The sequence below is a fragment of the Chelon labrosus genome, assembly GCF_963514085.1.
Source record: "Chelon labrosus genome assembly, chromosome: 11".
NCBI lineage: Eukaryota > Metazoa > Chordata > Actinopteri > Mugiliformes > Mugilidae > Chelon > Chelon labrosus.
The window spans coordinates 2,909,199-2,933,621 of record NC_140344.1 but is presented as its reverse complement, the minus strand read 5'-3'; the positions used below and the strand labels follow the sequence as shown (position 1 = coordinate 2,933,621).

At 40.5% G+C, this 24,423-nt stretch overlaps 1 protein-coding gene across 1 annotated transcript; it reads left to right on the top strand.

Moving 5' to 3' along the window:
- The first annotated feature begins 1,616 nt into the window (after positions 1 to 1,616).
- On the top strand, positions 1,617 to 22,776 carry hyal4 (hyaluronidase 4). Its single transcript, XM_084555920.1, has 8 exons — positions 1,617 to 1,711; positions 9,229 to 10,218; positions 11,489 to 11,578; positions 11,991 to 12,485; positions 17,413 to 17,420; positions 18,340 to 19,258; positions 19,816 to 19,905; positions 21,936 to 22,776. The coding sequence occupies exons 2-8, from the start codon at positions 9,262 to 9,264 to the stop codon at positions 22,263 to 22,265; spliced, it is 2,889 nt and encodes a 962-aa protein (XP_084412046.1). The 5' UTR covers positions 1,617 to 1,711; positions 9,229 to 9,261; the 3' UTR covers positions 22,266 to 22,776.
- The last annotated feature ends 1,647 nt before the right edge of the window (positions 22,777 to 24,423 follow it).

Below are 24,423 nucleotides of genomic sequence, written 5' to 3'. Positions count from 1 at the left end.
CAGATGGGTGAAAGATACAATATACAATAATCATGTACAATAAACTGCAATGAACACACCTCCCACCAACCTGAGTTAGTCTGACTCAGAAGACGAGCTAATGTTAATCGAGCTTATTAATTGCTTACACGATAATGATACTGTGGGGCATAGCATAATTACTACAGTTTCCAACCATTTATTCATCACTTTAATAATGATTTTTTTTCCTAACTGGAGTCCTGACACACCTGATCGTATCCCAGAAACAGTTTGGAAAAGAAACCCCTGGCAGTGTTTGGATGAGTCATATATATCCCTCTATGGACTGAGGACTTTGCAAAGTTAGTATGCATCAATGAGGCTAACCATGTGGTTAGCAAATGGTAGACAGTTCTTGCTGTCTCTTGTTGTCAAGTTCGGACCTCAAACACGCCCTTAGCTGTCAGTAGTGCCCAACAGAAAGCTGATTGTCTGCAGCTCTCTAGATCTGCTACAAAGACATAGCTTGAAGTCTGGCATGAAAGATTGTCTTGCAATTATCTAACTGCCTCAGAAGATAACGTTTCCTGGTAATGTGACATTTGAGACTCTGTGAGTCATGCTAACTAACTTTACACACGCCACCTCTCTTGTAGAGATTCATTGAAGAGTGGCAAAAAATAACTTGCCAAAAATTTTGACATGTATCATTTGTTGTTCATCATGTTTGTTTTCAGTCTGATTGAAAATAAACACAAATAAATGACATGGAACAGCCATTTTGTCAACTGCTTAACTGACCTAATCCTTTAACATACTCTTTTGCCTTTTTGTTTCCCCTTAATAAGCAGCAAGTTCTTCATCTTATTCTTCAGTGACTGATAGTGGAAGTTGATTCATTAAACCGACATTCTATTCTATTCTATATGATGATTACACTGACACAAAATTAAAAAAGGGAAGATGAAGTTCATAAAATAAATATACCGTACATGTGTGCTTGCTGCAGGTTTCGTTTACGTCTTTTCACACTCAGAAATCTACAAAATATGTCATCTGCCCTGATGTGCTGGACTTTTTCCACACAACTGTATCTAAATAAAGTGCTTGTTTATGAAGTAAACCCATAAAGAAGTGTTAAACTTGTTAAACTGCTACATTTGGAACATAATAATAGCACATTTGTTTGCAGACAGCTTGCAGGCACACTTTGCGTATATTTGTTAAAATCTTCATTCAGGTTGTATTCTTGTAATGGCTGAATTGTAGATACTGGGATTTGTACAATCACTGCATCATTTGTTCAGCTGCAGTTTGTGTATTTAACACCAGTTATTCAAGTTGAACACACTGACACACTATGTGCTGATGACTGTGTGCTTACGTCTGAGCTCCAGACCGAGTAAAGTGGACGAGCTGAGACTTCTAGAGAAGATCAGACCTCAAACGATCTCAGAAAACTCAGAGGGATTTAAAACCTCTCTCTCTCTCTCTCTGCTGTGTTTCTATGCCTCTCGCCTCCCCCCTCTCCCTCCCTCCCTCCTTCTCAGCTCTCTAATCGCTGTGTTGTGGTGGTGACGCTTTCTCCTCCCTCTCTTCTCCTCTCTGGGCTGTATATAAGTGTGGATGGCTGGCTTGTGTTTTACACTGACAGAGGGGAATGAAAACAGGCCCATTGAACGTATGGCGCTGAGAGCCACCATGACCCCTGCTGTGACCCCTGAGGAAGAAGAGACAGCAGCATCTACAGGTGAGCTCTTAAATTGTAGAACCATTTTTTTTTCTTTTTTTCTTTCTTTTTTTTTTTTTTTTAACCAGATAAATATGGAAGGCTTTTATTTTTATCAAAGATCATGTGTGATTTTCCTGCAGAGTTTGTTTTGTCACACAAAGAGGACCGCAGCGTATGTTTTTAAAACCCCAAGGAGGCGGCAACCCCGGCAGTTAGAGCATGGGTTGAGTGCAATGTTTTGGGTGATGCAGGAAGGGGGAGAAGGAGTGGGTGCCATGTCATGCAAGGAATGTTGGCTCACCCTCACGGTAGAGAAAAGTTTTCTCATTTAGAAATCAGACACACAGCAAGTGACGTTTTATTTCAGTAGGCAAAAAGCTTAGCATCCACATGTGTAATAGACACATCAAAGGTCCTATTTAAGTGACGTTTCAGTCATTCAGCAGATGCTCTAACTCATGAGGACTTGTAGTAAATAGAAACGCGGGCGACACAGGAGAACACGGTTTTTGAGGAATGTCAGTGAGGGAAGCTGGATTAAAGTTCATCAAAGCCGCACATAAAAAGTTCTCTTCTGTTTATGGGAGCATGTTGTTTTGCAGCCTGCCCTCCACACACACACACACACACACAGGGTTAAAATTGTCTGGGGTTAAAGATCAAAAGCTTTGAGCTGGGTGTCTTGATTAGCTAATGGGATTTCAGGGTTGTGCATTAAGCTCTGCAGTGAAATGAGACGAGGAAAGATTGGAGGAGAGTGGATCTGGAAGATGATCTGTCTTCGTGTATCTCACTGAGGAATTCTGCAAACCAAGAATAACCAGACAATCAAAAGATACAGTACATGTAAATGATTTACAGAGACTCTGCATGCCAGCCACTCTCCCCTGAAGTCCCTCTGGCTGCCTTGCCTGATCTTCCCCACCACTCTGTTTACCTGTTTCCACTCTGCTAACAATTCCTCACACCATATACAGTGTATACGCATATACTCCCAGTTCATCAGCCAGGTAGTTGTTGTTCTTTAGCTGTCCAGTGTTGTTCCTGATCTCTGTTAGATATTTCCCAAACCTTGCTTGTACATTGGTTTCTCTTGGTCTCCAGATTCTCCATGTGCTTTGTTTGCCAGCCTACGTTTTGTAACCTTGTACCCACTTTTTGTGTGTAAAGCATGTGTTTTTCTTTCACGTCCTGCCCATTGTGATGTGTTTTTGGGTCCTTTTATGAGCATCTTATGATAAATATCCTTGTGTAATATCAGGTTCGGTGCATCTCACTGTAAGCATGCCTGGTGTCAAGTTAAATCAAAGTAGAAAAGTAAATACTGATCTCCCACAAAATCATAATTTGTTGTTATGTCAGTTTAAAATAAAAAATACTTAGATACTTACATAGTCAGCTTTACTCACTTAATCAGAAGATCAGCATTACTGATACGCAAAGCATTTGGCTGTATATGTCAGTGGTGGGCAAAATATTTAGGTCATTTACTGAAGTAAAAGTAATTTAAGGGTGCTTCCTATGAGCATTACCAGCAAGATTATTACACAAAATTGCCATTTCAAAGTGGCTTATTTTTATTGTTATTCTTTTTTTAAATAGTGCAATAACATATTTTGGGAGATTTTAACAGTTATTACTATTTTGCATAATCCGACTGAGCCACAGCAGTGTGCATGTCTATAATTTCAAATAATACTATAATAACATTTTATAAGTCAACACCATATTGACAAAAGTAACTTCTCAATCGATAGTGGGTTGGAATTATGTCACCCCCTTGTGGCCACACAAGCCAATAGCAAGTTGCAAAGAATAAGCGGAACCTTAAAATAAGAGAGATTGATGTGAGGTAAAACAAAAATGGGATGGTTAACTATTGGTTGACTGTTCATCACAATGTTTTAGTCCCCACTCATACGTTGAGGTTATCCATCTGTTTTCTTTGTCTGACAGAGCCACCCCAAACCCAAACTCACCAATTGTCTTCGTCCTGGCAGACTGATTTCTGGAGCCTCTGCGTTCACCAGGCTCTGTGATTAGCTCTGGCTCAGCTCAATGGAAAGGTTTCAGCCTTCGTTGGTTCCTGCACTCCAACTTCTGTTTTCAGGCTTTCACGTTAGGAACATGAATCATGACCACATTCACTTACCAGGAACATTTGTTAAAAAGCTTCACTCATTGCTCTGGTTAGCAGGGTTCAACCAGCTTCATGTGTGACTCATGGAAAGTCCTGTTGCAGAGTCATGAAACACAGTGTTTGAAAAGATGATGGAGGTGGGAAGCTAAAGGCAGATTTGGAGAATTGTATGCGCTGTATGAAGATAGCAGAGCAGACACCTCTGATCTAAGCTATTGATTTACATTAGAAAACTAGATTCTTGTAAGTGCCTGTCACTTGGTTTGTCTGATACTTTGCTTAAGAGCATAATATCACTACATGAAATGTATTATGAAGTGTTGTCTGTCACTAGGAAATCCATCGTAGGTACCAATGCCCACTTTTGGTCAAAAGGTCTGACTGAAAGAAGGAGATTGTAAATGCAAGCAATTGAAATTAGTTTTCTTCACATGGTGTGTGGACTTAGGGAGAGAGTGATGGGCTTAGGTATGAGAAGAGAGCTTAGTGTCAGCTTGTTTGGTTGACCAGGATCACACCTGGACACCTCTCTAAGAAGGTATCTTGGTTGCATTCAGCTAGGAGGAAACCAATGAAACTCCAGATACCACCAAACGAATTAAATATCTTTTTATCTTCTTAGCTTTGTTTGCTTAGTCCTTAATAGGACAATGAACCTAAGGGGAGCTAATGTTAGAGTACTGTGAATTCTGAACACATCTAGTGAATTTGGAGGCCAGGTCAACACCTTGTGCTGTTTTTTCATGTTTTTTTTAGTTGTTGTCTGTGTCAGGCTGCATCCTGCTGGGGATGGCTGCTGCCATCAATGAGTGTCATTGCTATGGGGTGGGGGTGCCTGGTCTGGTCTAGGTGAGTGGTACATGTCTAAGTAACATCCACATGAATGCCAGGTCCAAAGGTTTCCCAGCAGAACATTGGATTGTCAGTGGCATGTTGTGGCATGTACATACCTTCCGGTCTGTGACTGGGTAGCTAAGGACACTTAGACTGCCTTGCTCAAACTGCTTCTTCTGTCATCTTCTCGCGGATAAGTGATGGCAGATAATGTTAGGAAATTTCCACTGCACAAGAAAAAATTCCAATTGGTGAGCTCATTCCCACTCCTCACCATTTAGATTTTAATTTAGCTTACTTCTGGTTTCAGCCTCATTAGGTTTTTGGTCAGCTATTAGTAAGGCTTGAAGAAGTGCTAAATCATCAATATGCTGTTTGTTATAACCAAAGTTTTGTGGCTGTAATAAAACCCCACAACTCTTTTAGCAACCAAACTAAAATGTTTTTCATTAAATTAATGTTTTAGGAGTCCAAAGATATAACATTGGTAATGAACAAGAAACAAGCTGGCTGAATATATTCTTTTAAAACTGTGCAGCAGAATTTTAGCCGATCATGTTGTGATCCCTTCAAACCACAGGCTTGTTTACATGTAAAGTAGCAAAGGAAAAAGTAGAAAAGTCCTCCTCTATGTGGTAATGTAGGACTTGATGGTTCAACAAAGACAGCCTCTGTTCTTTTATGCTCTCTTACTGCAACCATTTAATTATGATCATTCATCGGAAATACAGTCAAAAACAGCTGAAGAAAAATGAAACATGAATTGTCAGATGCTTTCTAAATAACAATATAATGTGACTTGGTGATGGTGGTCCAGTTGGTGTTGGGACATACAGTATTTATGTGACAGATGGACTAAATGAGGGAAACTGTTATTTTGGCTTCCGGCCCTTGGCCCTCCATCAGGGGTTCGGCTCGATTCCCACACATCAAACCCGGGACATGCGCCTCCCTCTCCTGGCATCTCTGAAAGTGCTCACACTGTTCTCGTCTTTCCATCCTCTTAGAAATGCCCCCATCAAACTGTCAGTTACACTTACTCCTGAGATCAAAACATTTTCTTTGGGCATAAAATTCCCCCACGTTCCAAAAGTAACTGGTGTGAAATGTTCTTCTTTGAGGTTGCTGAGAGTTGCTGAGGTTTGTAAGGCAACTCCCTGAGCCGTACACAAAAGATAAAAATGTAGCTTTCATCCAACCTTTGCATGAATACGCAGACAAGGATCTGTTATCAGCTGTGCAGAACTACAGAGAAATGCATGCATTCCTGATTTCGCCTCAACCTTCAGGAATCCTCAGTAACAATGCTGAGAGTCAGCAGAGCTTTCAGATACATCAGACATTGGCAAGTGTGGCTTAAATCCATCCCAATTTTCCAACAGAGACACTGAAAATTAGACGGTCTCGCTCTTTCATGTATTTGTTGAATGAGCGGAGGCACTCCACAAGAACCACAGACATCAACAAACTGTTATCTTAATTGATGCCAAACCGCCCCATGGCTCCAAGTTACTCTGGATAAATAACTCATTTTGACAAAAAGCCAAACTTTAAACATGATCTCCAATGTGTGTCATCGGAGGCTGAGGCTGCTCCTTCTGTCTTTAACTGTGATGAGAACTGCCAAGTGGAGCGCATGAATGCTCGGTTCAGTTCAGCCTCTCAGGTGGACTGTAGTCAGACGACGGTTTGATGTGTGTGGCTCCAGCCCATCTGCGTGACATAAAACCTAAGCACTTTTGAAATTTCCATCTGAAAAAAAACATCACCATGACTATGAGGCAACAGAAATTATGCAAAATGCTACATCCATTTCAGTCAAATGAGAATATGCCACTGCCACACTGTCTTCAAACTTAACCCATAGAGGTGACAGATCCCTAACCCTTCAGATTTTTAGCTTGAACAGAAAGTCTCCGCAGAGAATAATCACAGCATTCCTCTGGTCAAATCATGTCTGCTCTGCTCTCTGCCCAGCGTCAGATGGAAATGATTTCAGCCCAGCTCAGAGAGCCAAATGCTCATACATTTACTGTAATGCTGTAGTACAGTCTGCTTTGAAAAATGAGCAGTCCAGTGTAGCAGTCCAATTAACTCCAAAACTATGAGAAGAAACTGGCAGGAGTACAAGGAAAGGAAAATACTTGCACATTTCAGATTGGCTAAAAAAAAAAAAAAAAAATAAAAAAAAGCCTGTTAATTATAGATGTAGTGCTTCTAAAGTTTATACTCTGCTAGACTGAATGTTCAACATAGTAAGAGAATAACAACACATTAGCCTGTGTTGGACTTAAGGTAATCACTGTTAGTCGACAGAAAACAAAAATGTCTTGTTACCACTTTAAAACAGTTCAGTATAAATGTTAGAATAATGTTAATTTATAAGAACTTAGATGTCTTCTCTACAGTGATTTCAGTGAAATCTGTCTTGGAAGGATTATTAACTTCAACTCTGACATAAGCCACTCAGCTCCACTCACCGTTGTTTGAAGTAAACAGTGAAACTCTACACAGCTGATAGTCTGGGCCTAGCATTTGAGTGGTGTAGCTACAGAATTACGCCAGCACACACAACCTAGCCTATATAGCCTACAACATAATTGAATATGACCCAACAATGTCTATGACAAGCCTGGACACAATTGAGGACTCAGTCGCAGAAGACAGTTAAAAAAAAGGCAGGCTTTATTACTTACAAAAAACTTTTCTAAAATGAGTGCTCTGGGAAACAAAAAATCTTGAACAAAAAATCACTCCTTAGGAGGCAAAAACTAAGTAAGGAATCTTGAAAAGTTAATCTTAGCTGTGGCTTGGTCATTTCAGGCTGGTATGACCGATGAGACAAAACGAAACACGCAGACCATATATACAGGAGGGTAATGGGAAACAGGTGGAAACAATCAGGAATCGGAGAAGACAATCAGATCAGTGACACAAGAGGAAGGCCAAGTGACCTGAAACGAGAGGAGAGTTAGTTTTCAAAATAAAACAGGAAGTCACGAGACGCATAAAGAAAACAAATTCACCGCTGTGTGACAGTCTAATAAATGAGAATGTCACCTCAGCTAAGAATATTCAGCCTATAAGGTAAAAACAGTAGTTGAATCTTACTGAACAGCACAAATAAGCTCAACTGAAATATCTGAGGTAGGGAATGCAGACATCTGATTGCTATCTAATGTTCTTTGGCTGAATGTTTGCTACAGAAAAACTGCTCCGGGGCACAGAGACATGGCAAACACAGAACCTTGCTGAGACATTTGGCAGGGAAGTCTATCATTATGGCCTGAGGCTTCAGCTCTGGTCAGAGGAGAACTAGATGTGGAAAGGAAAGCTGACGTCCATCCAGCTAAAGCACCCAATCCCTGGGTGTTAACTGACTTCCTCTGTTTGACCTCTTAACCTTGGGTGGCACAAAAATGAGCCAAGAACTATTTACCATATGTCTCTCAGGCATTGGCAAGAGGATGAAATCTACTTTAAGTATTTATATTCAAGTACTGGAATGTTGTTGATAAATGGAATAGTTATGTTGTTGAAAATAATAAAACTAAATCATAAAATGCATCCTTAGTTTCCCAGAAATATTGTCACGTTGGGCTCAGTGTACAATAATTAAATAACTGAGAACCAAATATAGCAGAATAGTCAAGGGCTTAGTCAATAAGAGGATGTGCAGAATGGTTTCACAGACTTAACGAGTAAAATCAAATGCCTGAAGCTTTCATGATCCACTATTGTCGTCAAAGATGGAAAGAACAGTAAAACAAGCATTTATTTCCATGGCAGAAGTAATAGATGACTCGTTTGAGGTAAATTCAGAGGAACTGTTGAGCTCATCAAACTGTGACTTCCATAAACTCACTGAACAACATAAAACAGTCGAAAGGGCAACCGAAGTTCAAGAGAGTTCTGCAGACGGGCTGAAATATTTCACACTGTTATTAAAAGCTCGGGGTTCAGCGTCTCTGCTGCTTATTCTGTCAGTCTGTCAGAACTGTGAAATGCTGCATGAGACATTGGAGTTTCTCAACCTTAGGGTTGGGACTCAAGGTGGGGCCACTTGGCATACATGCGATATCCCTGAAAATGTCTCAGTATACACGTACCTTACAAGTGTTGACCGATGTTTGGCCAAATGGATCTAGCAGCGATGCTACAAGTGGATTCTGGGAGGCTGCAGATGATGGAGGAATTCCAGTTATGATGTTATACGTATTGTTCCAGGTCTGTCTATTAACAACATGTAACAGGTGTTTATTTTATATTTTTTCCACAAATACGCTAACCATCTATTCATCCAGGTATGTCTGAATATAATTTATAAAAACACTGTTTACACTGAAATGATCTGAAACCCACCCCTAACACTATCCCTTCATGCAAACTTCTAAAGAAAAGGTTATACATAGTTCAATAAAATGCAGACCAGACCAGTGGAATACCTGTGGTCATGAGAATCTTTGTGCAAAATTCCCATGGTTTAAAAAATGAAAATAATAATATTCAGTGTTTCAGTTTGCTCATTTCCCTTTCTCCCTTTCTCTCTCTCTCTCCTCAGGATGATTGACAGCTTCTCCTCTTGAACCCCAGAATGCCTGTGGTGCCAGTGGGTGGGGCATCTTCCTCCCACCACGCTGTACCTGTAGCTCTCACCTGCTCTTGGCTGCTCCTGCTCTTCCATGCCGCCTTCGGTCAGAAACCTGCCAAGTTGCCTCTCATTGGCCGGAAGCCCTTCATTGCTGCCTGGAATGCCCCGCTAGACATGTGCACCATCAAATACAACATTACCACCAACCTTGACCGCCTCTTCCACATCCATGGGAGCCCACGTGCTGATTGGACCGGCCAGAATGTCACTATCTTCTATGCCAACCGGCTGGGCTACTACCCCTACTACAACCCTCAGGGCATTGCCATGCACGGTGGCCTGCCACAGAACTGCAGTCTGGAGCATCACCTACTCAAAGCCTACCAGGATATCAACCACTTTATCCCTGCAGAGGACTTCCGTGGCCTCGCTGTCATTGACTGGGAGTTCTGGCGGCCTCAGTGGAACCGTAACTGGCACAAAAAGGACATCTATCGCCGCAAGTCTAGGGAATTGACCATAAAGGCGTATGTCAATGTGACTGCAGCACAGGTGGAGGAGCTAGCACGGCGGCGGTTTGAGAAAAGTGCAAAGGCATTCATGCAGAGGACTATTCAGCTAGGCACACGCCTTCGCCCCAATGCCCACTGGGGTTTCTACCTCTATCCTGACTGCCACAACTACAACCTGCATGAGCCTAACTATACGGGCTTCTGCCCCCTGCTGGAGAGGCTGAGGAATGACGAGTTGCTGTGGCTGTGGAACAGCAGCACAGCTCTCTTCCCTTCTGTGGCGATCAGGAAAAACCACATGAACAGCATCGGCAACCTGCACTTCTCCCAGCACAGGATCCGAGAGTCACTCCGAGTTGCCTCGCTGACCTCAAAAGAGTATGACCTTCCCACATATGTGTACTTGAGGCTAGGCTACAGAGATGAGGCCCTGGCCTTCCTCACCACGGTAAAGACAAAGTTCATCACAACAGTGTACAACAGTGTACAACAGTGACTGTGTGCAGAAGTCATATATAATGAATTATTTTAAATGTCATTCTCAGAGAATTTCTGCAGATCCAGCTTTACATTTCAAAGTGGAGTCTTACATAGTATACTCATTTGTGCCTGCAGTGCATTGCATTGTATTCATTTTATTGGTCTGTTGTCGAGGTCCAGAGTTTAAAAGAGGTTAAATCAAAACCTGTGTATAGTAAAATAAATATGTCTGTTATACATAACTCCCAAACTTCCAATCACCTCCCTCTCTTTGGTTGTTTATATACAGTAGAAATATTTACATTCTAAACTAATTTATATTTGAATATAAATAACTATTAAAAGTGTTGTATCTTCAGAAGATAATTCAATATCAAATTAATGCAACTTAAATGCAACTCACTGAGTCCAATAATGGTCATACTTTGCTTGTGAATTTATTTACTGCTGCCATCTAGTGGAGATCCACAGAAATCCAGATGCAGAGCATGGTTTGGTGATTAAGGATTTTAAAAAATAATCAGTGAAAAGTTATATGATCATTTAAGAGCAAGACTTGAAACAGGCTCTTTGCCACATGCAATTACTCTCTGTAGTCACATAAAATACATCTGTTTGTACATATTTATGTATATATTTGTATCTACACCAATCAGGCATAACATTATGACTGGGAGAAGTAAATTACATTGACCATCTTGTGACAATCCAATGTTCTGCTGGGAAACTTTTGGACCTGGCATTCATGTGGATGTTACTTAGACATGTACCACCCACCTAGACCAGACCAGACACCCCCACCCCATAGCAATGACACTCATTGAAGGCAGCAGCCATCCCCAGCAGGATGCAGCCTGACACAGACACACACACAAAAACGCTTTAGGAACAACTCAAAAAACATGAAGAACAGCACAAGGTGTTGACCTGGCCTCCAAATTCACGAGATCCCAAACTGATCAAGTATCTGTGGGATGATCCGCAGAGGCCCCTCCCCTTAACCCATAGGACCCAAAGGCCCCCACTAACAACATTCTGTTACCAGACACCACAGGACACCCTCAGAAGGCCCATGTCCATTCTCTGATGAGTCCCAACTGTTTTGGAGGCACAAGGGAGACCTACACAATATTAGGAAGGTGGTCATAATGTTATGCCTGATCGGTGTATGTTTGTGAGTGTGTACTGCTAGAGATGGGCCATGTGATTCGAGGGCTGTGCCTTTGTGTTTCCTGTAGAAAGACTTGATCCACACCATTGGGGAGAGTGCTGCTCTAGGAGCTGCAGGATTTGTCATCTGGGGAGACCTTAATCTGACCTCTTCCAGGGTAGGTATATGCCCTCTGACTCTGTCAGCTAATTATTCATTACAGTCATACTGCATGTGCTGTTGTACTGGAAGATCTAGTGTTTTTTTCTGACTGAATGCTTTCACACTCCCAAAGTTTCTTGATAAATTAGACTCTGGACAAACCAAGACTATACATATACAGTAGTCAGACTCTAGAGGGCAGCACCATGTATGTATTGTGAAAGAACTTAGACATGTTACCTCCTTGTTATTTACATCCAGCTGGTCCAAGGCCATGAGGTCAAATTATCCAACTCAGGTCATCATTGCTTTGTCAAATAAAAAAATCATACCAATAGTACATCTAAGAGATCACTTGAAATATCGGATAGTGTGTTATAAGAACCATGAAAGAATCACGTCATGATTGTTGTGTACCATTACTACAGCGTAACTGCACCACGGTGAAGTCCTTCCTGAGCCACCGCCTGGGTCAGTACATCACCAATGTGACACGGGCCGCTGAAGTCTGCAGCGACTTCCTGTGTCAGAGCAATGGCCGCTGCATCCGCCGGGACCCTGTCGCCCATCATTACCTCCACCTGAGTGCTGACAGCTACCACATCCATCCCTCCGGAAATGGGGACTTTACCGTCACTGGTTGGCACTCGGAGCACGAACAGCAACTGCTGAAACAAAGGTTTCGCTGCCACTGCTACGAAGGTCATGAGGGCGAAAGCTGTGACAGCATCAACAAAGTGAAGGAGGACGACGAGTCATGGAGGGAGGAGGAAGATGACGAGCAAGCAAGGAGGAGGATGGAGTGGGAGGATGAGCAGGGTGAACTGGGGGAGAGAGGCCAGAGTGCTGCTCCACCAACCGCCTGCAGTCACCATCTGATGTTCTTTATACTCCTGTTGAACTTATCAGTCATAAAGATGGTTGTATGATGAAGGCTTACAGAAGGAGGAGTAAGTTTCAGTGCAGCTGTGGACAGATGTTATTTTTCAACAGCAAAGGCCAGCAAAGTAGCCAAAGTAGTCTGAAATCATGTGGCCCATACAGTGAACACACCATACAGTAGGGAATTTTTTTTTTTTTTTTTTACTTTCAATCAAAAAAGAAGAATTATTAGGAGGCAGATTTCGTCACCCTAGCACAGAACTATGCAAGCGGTCCCCCTCATTTCCAGTCAGTGTGCTGAGCTATGCTAACCAGCAGACTGCAGTAGATTCATATTTGAGACTTCTGTTTGAGACAGCTCTCATTAGGAAGATAACAATTGTATTCCTATTCCTTTAACGCTGAGTCGTCTGCTATGTTGAAAAGTAACACATCTGTGGGGGAAAACCTTGACACTTTATAATCAGGGGTGTGATGGCACTTTACATGACACAGAGGTCTGGCATATGGACAGATGAAGCTTTGGTTGACTGCTTCACGGCTCAACCAGTTGAACTGTATTCAACGTCTGCAACCATATGCACTGCCTCTTTGGCCAGCAGCTACATCAGTTCTTCCAGGAATGTTAATGACAGTAGATATTGTTTTTGAGCTGAGTCGCCCTCAGTGATAGGAGGTCTGACATGAGGATCATCCAGTTTGAAAGCTGGATGACAGGAATGCTTTTCTGATTGTGGTAATATTAAAATCATCTCTGGCTGGTCATAGGATAATTCTCTAGTTTGGCTTTTCAAAGGAAACCAAAGGGTGCTAATGTGGCCACACAGCCAAATGAAAAAAGGACAAATCACTAAGATCAAATGCTTGACTTGTGGTGTTTTTAAATCCATCATTTAAAATGTCTCATTTTAAAATGACCCTAGTTTATTTGTAATGGCATTAGACTTGTTGACTTTCTCAACAACAAGCTGTTATTTTGCTTGACGTTATAAAATGTATTTTCTTTAGTACTGTTGCCTACATATCATGTTGAAGTATAGTTTATTAGGAAACCACGTATTTGAGCCTGTTTGAATGTGGCACATTCATGTGCGTGTGTTTTAGGTGCTAACAACTTTAAAATATATTGAATCTGTTTCTGTGGACTTTATTACCCTAAACACTAAGTATGAAAGAACCAGAACTTAAATGTATTTCTGACCCGTTAATGACTATGGAAAAGCTCGTATTGTATTTCAATATGGAGAAAGCAGCATGGGAATGGTTGGGATTTTAGCTCATCTCGATGGGCTGACAAACAGCTTCTGTTTCTGGAGCTGATGTAACGTGATGAAACACTGAACAGCATGTAAAAGACGGCACATACTCTCTGGAGTTCTTTGAGACCTACGTCTTGACCAGGTTGGTGGGTTCATTTCCAGAGAAACGCATTTTCCTACAGCTCAGGAAGTGGGTCAAATAATTGAACACATTTCCACAAGCATGTGAAAAGAACCAAAGGCAGTCTTTTCAAACTTGACATGAATGCAAACCTAAACAGACCTGAGTCCAGCCTGCCTCATTTGAGGAATCCAGGTCTGTCTGTTTCTCTGTCTTGATCCACGCTTCCATGTGATGCTCATTTCCTTTCTGATATTTTCTCCAAGGATTTAGATATAATTTTGCTATGGCATGAGACTGAAGTAACAAAACTGTGATGTCAGACATGCACAGAATAAGCTTTCCCATTATTCTCTTTTAAACATTTAAATGTGGTGCTGTCCCCTGTCAGTGCCAAAATCCCAGTGGATGTGCTTAGGGAGGTCAATGTAATTTAAAGCCAAAGTTTTTTAGACTTACTTTTTTTTAACTTTGTTCACGTACATTGTGTGAAATCAATGTCGTTCAATCCACAGTGGCCATGGTCTCTTCAAAGACAAATGTGTTAGTGTGTTTGGTCTAAGATACCAATTTAAGAAATGTCTGACTCTGACACAACAGATCGTTCATATCTCTTCTGCCCGTTCAAAGTTTTTTGCTTTTGACAAACTTCTCTCTAGCTTTATCTAAGCTGTGCTAGTGACCAAAACCTCATCCGTCATGATAACTGAACAAAAAACAGCAAACTGTTTTGGAAAGCACTTATTCTGATAGGGGCTTCAGATCTAGTTTTGTCTTTCAGTCTTGAGGAGTGACTTACCTCAGCATACGCACAAATTATTCAAGTTGAAATATTTTTGACCAATGCAAAGATGTCTTGATGTCAAGTTTGGCGCCCTAAAGCCAATCTATTTTTGCTTGTGTCAATCCATTGACTTTGCGTACATTCTCCCTTGTACAAGTTAGTCTAGACATAATTTTCCTTACTCCTCCAGCTCATCCTCTGGGGTATCAAGATGCTTCCAGGCCAAACGAAAGGTATGATCTAGCACATTTGGGATCTTCTCAGTGATCTCCTAATGGTTGGACGCTACTGAAAAAATGGCATATGCCCACAAAGAGGCATCCTGATAACATTTCTTTGTGAAGGATCAGCAGCCCTTCTCCAGGGTTCCACTGTATGGCTAAGCTGATACTAAGCTGTCTCATCTATAAGGTTGAACTCATCCACACTTGAGGAAACTCATTTTGACTGCTTGTATTTCAGGTCTCATTATTTCTGTCAAAAGTTCAATTAAGACACATTTTGTTCAGTTCTCAGTTTCCTGTAATCGCTCTTTATTCTTTTTTTTTATTTCTTTTATTTCATGATTGTAAACCACATATGCACCAATGACTATGCAACACATGAAAATGTTACCTGAATGTAAAAGCACTGCCAATAAAGAATCTTCTTTAGTACAACCTTTCTACATAAAATGTTTCAGTAAACTGTCCTGACCATGGTGAATCATCAGAACAACTTCCCCTCGGTGGTTGCCTTGTCTGATGAGTATCACAGCCGAACAAGGCTGTCAGTGTTGCTGTAGACTTTCAGTTAATTTCATCAAGTTATGGCACAGAAATGGTCCAAATGAAGATGAGCTTTAAATATGCATCGAAGTCACTCTTCCAACATCAAAGTAACAAATAGTTTCTGTTCCAATAAATAAATAAATAGAAGAAACAATGTGACTGGAGAAGTTACGGTCAATCAAAATAGAACACATCTAGAAACCTGAGAATATCGCTTCAGAGGAAAACAAGTCAAAGGCTGACAGTGGTGTACACTATAGTAACAAAAATTTATTTCTAAACTCTTTAAAATGCATAATCTGATCAAATAATCCAGAATTAACTACAGTTCTTTATCCTCTGATGACATACACAAGCATTTGAAAGATATGTGCCTTTAAAACATCGCCTTTTCTGGGGTTCATGTTAAAACAGGGGCAGAGGCTTTAAAAGAAAAATGAACAAATGTGTTCGAATGATGAGTTACTGATGAGCGGCTGGTGTGAACCTACAACACCAACAAGAACATTCTGTGAAATGAGGCAACATTGGCTGAGCAATAAGCCCCAGTCTGGGACATAATGTCCTTTTATAATTATTTATTTTTAAAAGAGGCAAACTTTTTACAAGAAAAAGTTGAGAAAACATTAGTAAAAAGTCTAACTCTGAGACCTCTTACATAAAGGTTTTAAGTTTATTATTATTCTGATACATTAACATTAAGGTTAGTCTGTATCTGGCACCCAAAGCTTGAATTCCTTTTTTTGAGAAGCTTCCTCCTTCATGACATGAAACCCACAAACACTGTTGTGCAAAATGACTGTGACTCAATAGAAAGAACCACGTAAATGGTTTAATATGCATATATGAAAACATAAATAATAGTCACCATTATATTACAGATGTTTCAATCTATATACAAAGAAGTCAGTTATTTTTTTATATATCAGTTGCTGAGTAAGAAGTTAGACATTTATTCTAATGAATGTATGATTTGTATGTATGAGGTATGTTGTGAAAGTGATAATTAAACATGTGACAATGACTGATTGGACTACTCCTTTTCACTGGTACAAGAGACACATTTGTTTTGTTGGAACAATTCTGACTTGAATTTAAATGCTGAATGAATTGAAGTATTAAGGACTCAGTATTGTAATTGGTATTTATGACGCCATACCAGGGGCAACTATCGTAAGTACATCTGGCAATCAGGTCTGGCTACAAGCTGAAACTAAAGCAAAATGACAATTGAATTAAAAAGGATTCTGCACAAAAGTGCTGCAAGATGAGACATTCTGTCAACTCCATGCTTAAACAGTGTAGCAATAGAATAACAGATGAGTTAAGGAAAGTGAACTGCGAGTTCATGCAAGAGGGAGGAGGCCACTGGTCCACTTTCAGTCCTGATACAGCTGCAGACATTTACCGTAAGGGAAGACAAGACTGTATTTTAAGGCACTATGCTTTAATCATGCAGTAATAGTGTTATCCATGCTATCAGTCCACCCATCAACTGTATGAGAAAAAGCAGAAAATAACATCAACCCATCAACTTTTTCATTTTACTCCATTGTGGTCAATTTTAGTACCATTCTGTTAAAAATGTTAAAGTTTTCATTACTGGAAAGATGCAAATGTGAGAAAAGACCTAGTGGTGCAATTACAAATAAAACTCAAAAATCACACTCACAATGCATTACCTGCTCAAATGCACAATAAATCGTGTGTTGTTGTTTTTTGTGTTTGTTTGTTTTTGATAGCAGATATCTTTTTAAGTAAATCTTCAGTGAACATGACATTGATTGCAAGTGGCATCTAATATTTCTATGCTGCATCAAATTCTAAAACTATATGTTACGATAATGAAAACAATGAAATATTGAATTTCATCAACTGACTTGTGAAACACATGTGAGACCAGATGTCAGGGTATCAGTCTGATAAGCAATGATCAGAGTGAGGTAGCAGTTTCCACCAACACATGAAACAGCAAAAAAACTAATAAGGACAAGTTTAGAAACAGTCGGCAGTCCTTCACAGGCCACTCATCAGAGCAGCAGGTAGGAGCAGACGACATGTTAAAATATGATATACTGCAAAAAGATAACTTATACAATATGACAACAGAGATTATTTGATACACTCATGTAATGTGGAATTGATCATCCACGTATTCTTTGTATTAATGAGTAATTTTAGATGAATGGCAAAATTTAAGTAATTCGTAACTTTACATGCTTTTCTTTCTTTGGAATAATGAAATGTTTATAACAGTCCAGCTTTAAAGGCTTAAACAAACTCCTATCTGTGTATACTTCTTAATGTCCTCATAAAGACATTGCACTAAATTAATTACATGGTTCAGAAACATGTTGCATGTCTATTTGAAGACAGTGTTTGGAAATATCCTACTAGGTTCATTATTCCAGTTTTGTCGATGTCATGTCAGTTTTGTTCTTCGTCACATGCACACAAATTTAATCAGTTAATTTTGGTGGGACAAATGCTCATTGATCAAGAGTAAAAAGGAAAAAACTGCAGATGGGTTAGCCTAGAAAGTAATTCTTTGATATATTGTTCTTAGTCAGAAACATCAAGCGGAACAGTTAAATAAAACAATTAACAATTATTTGCAGTTTTATGTTATTATTTATTTATTTTTTTTAAATTAAAACATAGGATTTCTTCAATCCGAAATAAAAAGAAAAATTAAGAAAATGACTTGTGTAGAATAAAAACTAACTCACCTTGTAATCCAAAATTACTACAGTAGGCTTGTTCAGCGGTTTAGTTAACTTTATATATTTATGTAAGGTTTAACATCAAGTGTGCATCAGTGTTTTCTCACTTCGTCTCCAACCTTCATGGAAATAAGGAGATAGTGTTGCTAGAGCAGGGTGTCAGGGATTACATTTAAATGTAAACTGGGAGTGATTTTTAGTTGCTAATCTTTATTTGTTGTCTATCCCCTTTGCCCAGAGTCATCACAATGATTCCACCCATCCTGTCCTGTGTTGCCTTCTGTATCTTAGTCAACTCAGTCCATGCCCTGCCGCCTACCGAGCCGCCCTTAATCCATGACCACCCTTTCGTGGCTATATGGAATGCCCCCACCGACCTATGTAGAAAACTTGAAATCCCACTGAACACTGCAGCCTTCCAAGCAGTGACCACACCTGCAGCAGTCCCCGGTCAGTTTCTTACCATCTTCTATGAGAACCGCCTTGGCATCTATCCTAACGCTGACACCGTCAAACACAGAGTTTACCAAGGTGGAATCCCCCAAAATGGCAACCTGACAGAGCATCTGGCCAAGGCCCGAGGTCAAATAGATCACTACATCTCCCAGGATTCCTCTCCTGGTCTGGCTGTCATTGACTGGGAGTCCTGGCGTCCCCTGTGGGATCAGAACTGGGGATCCAAACGTATTTATCAGAAGTTGTCCATTACTCATGCTCTGCAGATGGCTCCATTTCTGTCATCGCAAGAAATTTCCAAACTGGCAAAGAGCCAGTTTGAGCAGGCTGGACGACGCTTCATGGAAAAAACCATCAGTCTTGGCATTAGTCAGCGTCCAAGCCGCCGCTGGGGCTTCTACCTGTTTCCTGACTGCTACAACTATGCATGGAAAAAAGCCGGCTACACAGGGAAGTGCTCCACAAGAACCAAGGATCAAAACAACCAGATGCTGTGGTTGTGGGAACGCAGCACAGCCCTTTTCCCCTCCGTCTACCTCCACCTGTCCATAAGGAACACCCCCCAGGCCGCACTCTTTGTTCGCAACCGTGTCCAGGAGGCACTCAGGGTAGCAGCACTGCCCAAACGTCCCTACACGGTGCCAGTATACGTCTACTCCAGGCCATTGTACAGAGATCAGACCCAGAAGTTTCAAAGTCAGGTGAGGGTTCGGCTGGGTTTTTGGCTTTGGTTCCACTGGCTGAAAGTCAAACTTTGAACAGTAAACAAAACAAGATTGTAGCAATGAATGCTGATTTTTATTTCTTTTTTTCCAAAGGTTCTTTTACAGCAGCTTATATCCCACCTGAAGATTTTACTTTTCTGTTGCTATGTCATAGCTACATGAAAGCATTAATAAGCATCTGTAATTTTGACTCAAACTCCACTCCACTCCTCTAGGTTAGAGGACCAAGTGACAATCAGTTTAAAATAGGAAATGAATAGCAGTTTCTAAAAGTTTAATGTTTTGTATGCCCATCCATCAGCACCGACCACCTCCCATTGTCAAGTCACTTGACAATAAAAAACAACTCATCATGTTGATTATCTAACTTTGCCCAACCAAATTTATATTCAGATTGAGACTTCTGGGCTATATTTTTCATTTCCAGTATAAACCCTAGTTTGAAAAATAAATAATCTCTTATAATGCTGAAACAAATAACTGAATTGAATAAAAATGAGTCTATAATTCTCGTGTGGTTCATTCTCTTTCAGGCTGACCTTGTCAGCACTGTTGGAGAGTCTGCAGCTCTGGGAGCGTCTGGGGTTGTAATGTGGGGAGGCACCAAAGACTACAACAACAAGGTAACCACAACTTGACATTATGGGTTTGTCTGCTCTTAATCATTAAGATATACAGCACCTTAAAAAAAAATCTAATAAAATAATATTCTACTGAGAAAGGGACTGAAACCCTTCCTAACATGGCCACGGTTTGAGGGGTTGAGGAGAAATGCAGCCATCTTCAGTGTTTCTGAAAATAATCACAAATGTGCATAAACTTCTAAAGTTTACAAGTTTGTGTTCAGTCAAGACAGTTACTGTGTCTGAAAACAGGAACATAGAAGAGCAGGCTTAATCAGCAAATAATTAGTCTTGTTTCCTCTTTTAGGAGGATCAGCGTGTTAATATATCTGCTTACAGCTTCAACTGACTTCTGTGTCTTTTTGCAAACTTAATGTCTTCTTATTTGACAACGATCTCATTATTCTATTCCAATTCAGCATACAGACACTAAAGCGTCCCTATTACTGTTGAAGTTTTTCTTATTAGCAAGACTGAATTAGCATTTTAACAAGACATTTTTAAGCGCTGATGTCAAGAAAAATATTCCATTAAGAGAAGTACAGTGCAAATGAAGACAAAAATGGATTGGTCCCTACTAGCAGCTGCAGTGAAAATCACAAAGTTTTAGTATTACGCTATCCTTTAGCTTGCAGGAGGCTCAACAACAGGGTAGTGAAAGTCACCTTCATGTTTCAGCCACAAACTACAGAAAAAATGGCCGACCCGTCTCCACTTTCTCTCATTGGTCAATCTGACGGATATGGGCAGTGCCAGCTTGCGGGTTTGGAGCCAGAGTCTGTGCAGTACTATCAATGACCAGCTCATACCTCCACTAGTCTCACTTGCGTTTATTTAATAGTGCTTCTACCTCTGCTCTACCTCCACCAGTTACAAAGAAGTGTTGGATTATATGCTGCACTTAACTAAAACAAGACTCAGTTGATCATATATCAGCCTTATATTCATTCATTCATTCATCTTCTGTAACCGCTTGTCCTGAAGGGCCACGGGGGGGCTGTAGACTATCCCAGCTGTCATTGGGCAAGAGGCGGGGTACACCCTGGACAGGTCTCCAGTCTATCACAGGGCTAACACAGAGAGACAGACAACCACTCACACTCACATTCACACCTACGGCCAATTTAGAATCACCAGTTAACCTAATGAGCATGTCTTTGGATGGTGGGAGGAAGCTGGAGTACCTGGAGAGAACCCATGTAGACACAGGGAGAACAGTCATATCCTGTTGAAACGTCACTTTTATCACTTAAATAAGTGTCCCCTTTGACATTCCAGTCTTCATTATTTACCATACCTTCAGGGCAGGCAGATCCTTGAAGTTGTATTTGAACTAATCTAATAATAAAATGAAATCCTAGTCGTCCCATTCTAAGCTTGTTTGACTGATTTCGGCCAGAACCTGCACTCCTGTTTTAAATGGGAAATGAGATGTATCCTGTTTTTATCTAGATAGATAGATAGCCTTTATTATCCCATAAGGAAATTTTCTAATCTCTGATGTAATACTTGATCTTGTTTCGCGCCTGTTTATCTTTGGTGTATTCATTTTTATAAAATCCATTCTGTGCCTCCTGTTCTCACATGTGGAGGATGGAAAAATAATTAGAGTGGTGTTCTTTGTGCAGGAAGAGCAAAAATGAGCAAACTTTTTGCAATTGTTTTTTAACTAACCAATTCCAAGAAACTGAATATGAGGTATGACACGTGGCAGCTTTCATGCTGAAGTTTTTAGAGGTATGTTATTGCTTTCTGATTTTCTTACTATACACATTAATGTAATAGCTATACAGTACTTGATGTAAATGAAAATAAGATGCATTAATGGATGAATATATATTTTACTTATTTAAATAAAAATGCAAGCTTGTTTGACATTAATATTAAAGCAATTTTCCTATACATACAACACAAAGTCACGGTATAGATATACACACTGAGGATCAATACTATATCAGAAACATATGATAACACGAAACATAACATAAATTACCCAACTCTCACTTGGAAACCTCTTCATATCCCCGCAGGCTGCCTGTCAGTCTCTGTCCGAGTACTTGACTTCCACCTTCAACCCATACGTCGCCAATGTGACTGCAGCAGCCATGCTTTGCAGTGAGGTGTTGTGCCAGGGGAAGGGCCGCTGCGTCAGGAAGAACTACGACTCCTCCGTCTACCTGCATTTGAACCCCAGCTACTTCCGCATCTTGCAAGTTGAGAGGAAGTACGTGGCTGTTGGTCTTCCTTCTGCAGCTGACCTCGAAGGCTGGGCCACCAACTTCACCTGTCAGTGCTACTGGGGCTGGAGTTGTTCTCCAGAGCTGGTGCATCCAACCACAGTCCAAGTCATCAGGGTTTAATCATGACAGAAAAGTGCCCCTTGCTGATTCGCATATCTGATTCTTATCACTGAAATGAAAATGTTGATGAAATTATTTGCGCCATCTCTGTGTTAAAAATAAATAAATAAATTAAGTTAAATAACAGAGATTCAGGAACAAGGCCATGTCTCAAACGCCCAATTACCTGCACCTGCCTATATAGGCGCATCTAACCTCTCCTCGCCCATTTGACTCAGTTCTCAAACCCCTCCACCCCAACCCTCTCTGTTCTCTCTTCTCCTTTACAATCTCTTTGCAGCTCCTTTGCAGTCAAGGAGCCCCCTCCCTGAATCTCTCTCCCCGGGTTCCTACGTCTAGACTTCCAAGGATGACCATCAGTCGCTATTCCGTTTTCTTTCCCTTCCCCTTGACCCCTCAATCCTTTCTCTATGACCCCTTCATCCCTTCCCCCCACATCCCACCCCTCAACCCCTCTCATCCCCTCGACCACTCTCATCCCATCCCCTCGACCCCTCTATTCCTTCTCCTATCTTTCCCTCCCCTTAACCTGGTCAAATAAACTTCTTTGAATATCAAGAGGCGTGGTCTTGTTAGTGAAATACTGATTAATTTGACCCCAAAATGTGCCCAAATAAATGCTTTTCTGGAAACAATCATCATTTGCTTTTATTTAATGTTTCTTTCACTGATAAAATCATCATACACAAAAAAAACACATAAATAAGTCAAGGCAAGCTATCTAACTTAACCCATTGTATCCTAAAATATGAGATAATAGTCAGAAAATGCTGTGTTTTTGAAACTGAAGTTCTTTCAGTATCTTTTAATAGTATGTTGCCAATGACCACATTTTTATTTTGCCTTTTGGTAGGAACTAAAATTAATATGGGCATCTCTAAATTTATTTTCTGAATTGGTAAATAAACATTCTATCACCATATCATTTGATTGTGTTAATGGAAACTGAGGACTCATATCTAAACATTCCACCAAATGAATGCATATATTACGATGACATTTTAATCTTTTGAATATTTATTCATTCATTCATTCATTCATTCATCTTCTGTAACCGCTTGTGCCTGTGAAGGGTCGCGGGGTCTGCTGGAGCCTATCCCAGCTGTCATCGGGCGAGAGACGGGGTACACCCTGGACAGGTCTCCAGTCTATCGCAGGGCTAACACAGAGAGACAGACAACCATTCACACTCACACTCACACCTACGGCCAATTTAGAATCACCAATGAACCTAATGAGCATGTCTTTGGATGGTGGGAGGAAGCTGGAGTACCCGGAGAGAACCACAGGGAGAACATGCAAACTCCACACAGAAAGGCCTTCACAAGTCTCTCCTGGGACCTTCTCACTGTGAGGCATCAGTGCTAACTACATCGCCACTGTGCCACCCTTTTGAATATTTACTTTGATTAAATTAGAAAAATTGGCGTTGTGACAGAGATAAGCAGACTGCATCATGAAATCATTAGAACAACGACTGCACTGAATGACCATACGTATCTATCTGATCCACAGCAACTTTTCAACGAGATTTGAAGAACATAATGGATAAAGTAGGAAGTAATTATAGGTTGCTTCAGTAAACTAAATATTAAAATAGAGATTTCTGAAACAACATAAATGATATTCTTATCGTAACCCAATAAAAATTAGCAAAGATTTCTCTAAAAAAAGAAAGTCCATCATTGCGGTCATTTTGGAAATGCCTGCCAAAACCTACTGATTGCAGAACATGGATAAATCCACAGACAACAGTTTTTGTTAAATCAAGCATTAATCATGTGGGAGGCGCAGAGATATTTACAGGGTTAAAAGGCAATACATGCAGCTCTCTGTATGTGTCTGTTCTTGGCTGTGCCTCCAGTCTACTTCAGTCTTTTCCGGGTGTGTTTGAATGAGCGAGCCTTGGGCTTTGGCTACAAGTTGTTTTCTGTTGTGCAGAGAGGTGGATGTAGGATCAGACCTTTAATGAGCTCAGCTCCCAGAGAGAATATAATATATACAATTCCTTAATTTAATACATTAATAATACTTAATGAAATACTTTTCTGTGACTTTTCTTTTTTCTTCTCTATCTCTGTCTCTCCATTTGTCTCTGAATAGCGACTATATCCTCCACACTCCCTCTTTGCACTGACAATTACACACAACCATACTG